The 3,847-nt window shown below is 40.0% G+C and overlaps 1 protein-coding gene across 1 annotated transcript in view; it reads right to left on the bottom strand.

Annotated features, from left to right (window-relative positions):
• The window catches only part of zfpm2a (zinc finger protein, FOG family member 2a), a 113,229-nt gene extending 109,662 nt beyond the window's left edge, over positions 1 to 3,567 (bottom strand). The window contains exon 1 of the mRNA XM_030782708.1: positions 3,523 to 3,567. Coding sequence (XP_030638568.1) covers positions 3,523 to 3,562 — 40 coding nt within the window. The 5' untranslated portion in view covers positions 3,563 to 3,567. The remainder of the gene's footprint in view (positions 1 to 3,522) is intronic.
• Between the last annotated feature and the right edge of the window lie 280 nt (positions 3,568 to 3,847).

The following is a 3,847-nucleotide window of genomic DNA, read 5'->3' as shown; positions in this document are numbered from 1 at the left end:
ATGTCTGTACACAGATACTCAGTGACCACTCCAGCTGGATACCACAAACAGATCAGGAGAGCCTCTCCCTACATCATCCAGGCTCCTCGCCTAGCCTAGCCTGACGCAAAAACTTTGGGGGGCAATTTTACAGACAAATTACACAGAGGGACAACAGTTTCAATTTAGCAGCCGCGTGTACCCGCGCTCTGTGCTAGGGTACCAAAATGCATCGTTCATGGGAGAGAGAGCAGCTAATGTATAGACACCAACGCAGCAGGGCAAAGGAGAGGTGGAGGGGAGAGGGAGAGAGAGAGGGAGAGAGAGAGAGAGAGAGAGAGAGAGAGAGAGAAGCAGAGAAAGTGGACCAGAAGAAGCTCACACATCATGCGACCGCACAGCTAATCGCAATCCGACCATCATCAGCCATATTTTCATCACTTTCTGTCATAAATTTTGTCGGCCCTGCCTCAGCACACCTAACCATCTGGGCGATTTATTGGCATATTGGCAAAGGGTGATAAGGGCTAAGAACAACAGCAGCAAGCAGCTGGCGCAGAGAGATGGACTGATAACATTGATATGTGCTCCCATACAAAACAGCCCCTCCTCATATCACTACTCTCTATCAAAGTCTTATTACAATAAAAAAAAAAGAAAAAAAAAGTGTAAGTGGGGTTTTTCGCTTTGTCTGGGGAGGGGGTTGGTTGGGAAGGGGGAGAAAAGAAGATGGGTTAGAGCAAAAGATGAAGCAGAAATATATATATAGGGTTTTTTTTTAAATCAGATGTAACATTTTGCCGGGGAAAAAAAAAAACAAGGGATGGAAAAAAATACATAATTTATCACTGCATTATCGGGATATCCAGGCAGCCTAATCAAGGAGCACTGAGTGACTATTTTTTGCCTTATCATCCAAAGTGGTGGAAACGGAGAGGGAATTATCAGGCGACTGCAGATTGCTGGGTTGGAATTTTAATGGTAATAATCGGCCTTCTGATGGTATATCTCCTCAGCTTATCTTTCCTATTATCAAGTCCTATCTCCCCAGTCATCGGAGCAAATTAATGGCGCTCTTTCAGCATTGCCTTTTTATCATAGCTCTGAGAGCACCCAAGGGGAAAGAATAAGCAAAATATTAAAATACTGCATAAATCACAATTTTAGATAACGGACCGATGTATGCCCTGGATGGTGTTAGGAGGGGAGGGGAGGGGGGGGGCTGTGCCCAACAACCTTTTTGTCCTTTAGACTGACTTGTCTGTGCTGACTTCCTATGCACCGCCTCTTTAATGGCCTTTCTCTTCTTCCTGGGCTGAGAGAGAACAAGCACTGTAGGCTTCTCGTGACCTTTTGCGTTTTAAAGTCAGGGTTCTCGTTTTTCGAAACGCCGAGCGCTAACTTACTGCGTCGGTCCAACGTTATCACATGACTTACGGTCCAGCGATGCCGTGGGGTCTAAGCACAGAAATGCTAATGACAGCGTTTTGGTTTAGAATTTTAGTTCTTGACAACAAATCGTTTTACAGAGAAGCTTTTGATTGGTCCAAGCACAAGTGAGTCATCTCAGCCTTTTTTTTTTTTTCCTGGTTAGTTCATCCATATTACCTTGCTTTTCTAAAAAATTCAGATGCTAGGTAGGTATTCTGCACATAATTTTCATATATTGTATGAAAACAAGAACTCTAGGGGCAGATAATCTGAACTGAATATATGATGGAATGATAAAACCATAACCAAACTCATGCAAAAGCACACAGGCAGACACACAGAAACACACCTGGCAAACTGTGTAAATGCAGCAGATGCACACATAGAATCATATTACAAATTCTCATATTATTTAATTAGGGGCTAAATTTCTTGTCTTGCATGCATGTTCATCTCCTTATTGATCTGTATTAAAAAATATTTATCATGATTTAGGAGCATATATTGTATGTTGCTATATCGAAAAATCAGCTAGTGTTCCAAATTAATATCCAAAGTCAACATCTCTCAGAAATTAAAACCTCATCTAATCAAACTAAATGTCAAACTGAACAAGTTGAGCTGGATTCAATTAGGTCATAATTTATAAAATATCACAATCGTATCTTTTCTTATAAAACTATCCAGTGCACATGAGTTTAATAATACCATAATACGCCTGTACAAACACATGTGACAGACACACAGTGTCTCTCATTCCGTCCCTCGCATACACTTATTTACATGCAATGTTGAATAATGGGTATGACGCCGGTCAATATTGGCATTAAGAGACATGAGCACAGTTCTCACTCCTGACGTATTAGAAAAGGCCCGTGGGGAATTTCAGTTGCTCCTCAGAACAATTCATAGCCATGGACTCTCTGCTTGCCGACCTTAAGCTCCCACAGTGTCACTGTGAGCAGCCTTTAAGTATTCGGTATAGACAGATAGTCCAGTGGCTCTAGACCCTCCTCAGCTAGTTCCACAGATCATACTATGCTCTTCACTCACTGTCACAGTAAATGGCAGGGCCATGGTCAAACACTGAACAACTGTCAAATATAAACAATGCCTCTTTTTGAATTTTTTTTTAAATATCTGACTAATCTTGCAGTAAGAGCGCAATCTTTTCTCTCAAATGGTATATAAATGTGTTTACCGTAAATTCTCCTATCACTAGTGTCTTTCATCAGGCTTCATAACTGCTTAAGTCTATAAAATTAAATTTATAGACTTGGTTCATATGAACAGAATGTGCTATGATGCAACATTTGAAGCTAAATGTACATTCATTCATAACACTCATTTGTTATAACTTTGTGATAAATTAGAAACAAAATGGTGTAAAAATAGAAAGGTAACATTTAGTGTTAATGTGTAATAACAAATAAAAATAAATATTAAGCCATGTGACTGAACATTATTTATTATTATTATTATTATTATTATTATTATTATTATTATTACTAAGACACAGAATTAGCAAAAAAGGACACACACACACACACACACACACACACACACACACACTTGTGTGCTCTGTGTGTGTGTGTGTGTTTTATAGTTATCATAATTCACAATATTTTTAAATCTAACTTAATTGCACAAAACGTACCAAATATGGCGCACGTAAAACAAACCGCTCTTTCCTTAATATGTCGCGAAACAGATTTCATTGTATTATAGAGAATGTTCGGCTTTTAAACTCACAAATTAATTGGTTACTCTCAGCAACAAAACAGCTATGAATTGATAATACGGTTAAACCACAACCTATTTTGTATTTTCTATTCAATATTCACTAACTTTCACCATGAGTTCTCTATACTGCCAGACTTCGGGGACTAAAACATTCACTTCAAAAAGTGACGTCCCAAACAAAATAAAGTACTGTACGTGCCACATGTTTGACATGCCAGTGTGAGAGAAACAGCTAAATGTACACAGGTAGATGAAATAAACTGCCCATTCTGTGTACACTCCAAAGTCAGCATATATTATCTTATTCAACTTCTTTTCAACAGGCTGTGCACGGTACAAATAAACGCCTAAAGAGGCAGTGAAACTTACGTTTGATTTGCCTGGGGTTGCTCTGTTTTCTTCGGGACATGGTTGTTGTAAGATGGTCAGTGGATCCAGGTGTAGCACTGACAGATCGATAGGTTATGGTTCATCCAAGCGTTGAAATATTCTGAGACGAGAATGAAAAGAAAGAGGTGACGGCTTTTGTGGTCACTATTATTCACAGTGTCTGTCGCTCCGTCTCTTCCCTCTCTCTCTCTCCCTGTACTCTGGCACGCTCTCTCTCTGTCTCTCTCGCGCTCTCTCTCTCCCTCTCTCACTCTGCCGTTCTCCAGGATGAGGCTGCACAGTTCTGCGATCCGCTAGGACTGAC

Source organism: Chanos chanos, chromosome 8 (genome assembly GCF_902362185.1).
Source record: "Chanos chanos chromosome 8, fChaCha1.1, whole genome shotgun sequence".
In the NCBI taxonomy this organism is placed as follows: Eukaryota; Metazoa; Chordata; class Actinopteri; order Gonorynchiformes; family Chanidae; genus Chanos; species Chanos chanos.
This window is presented reverse-complemented; position numbering and strand designations above follow the sequence as displayed.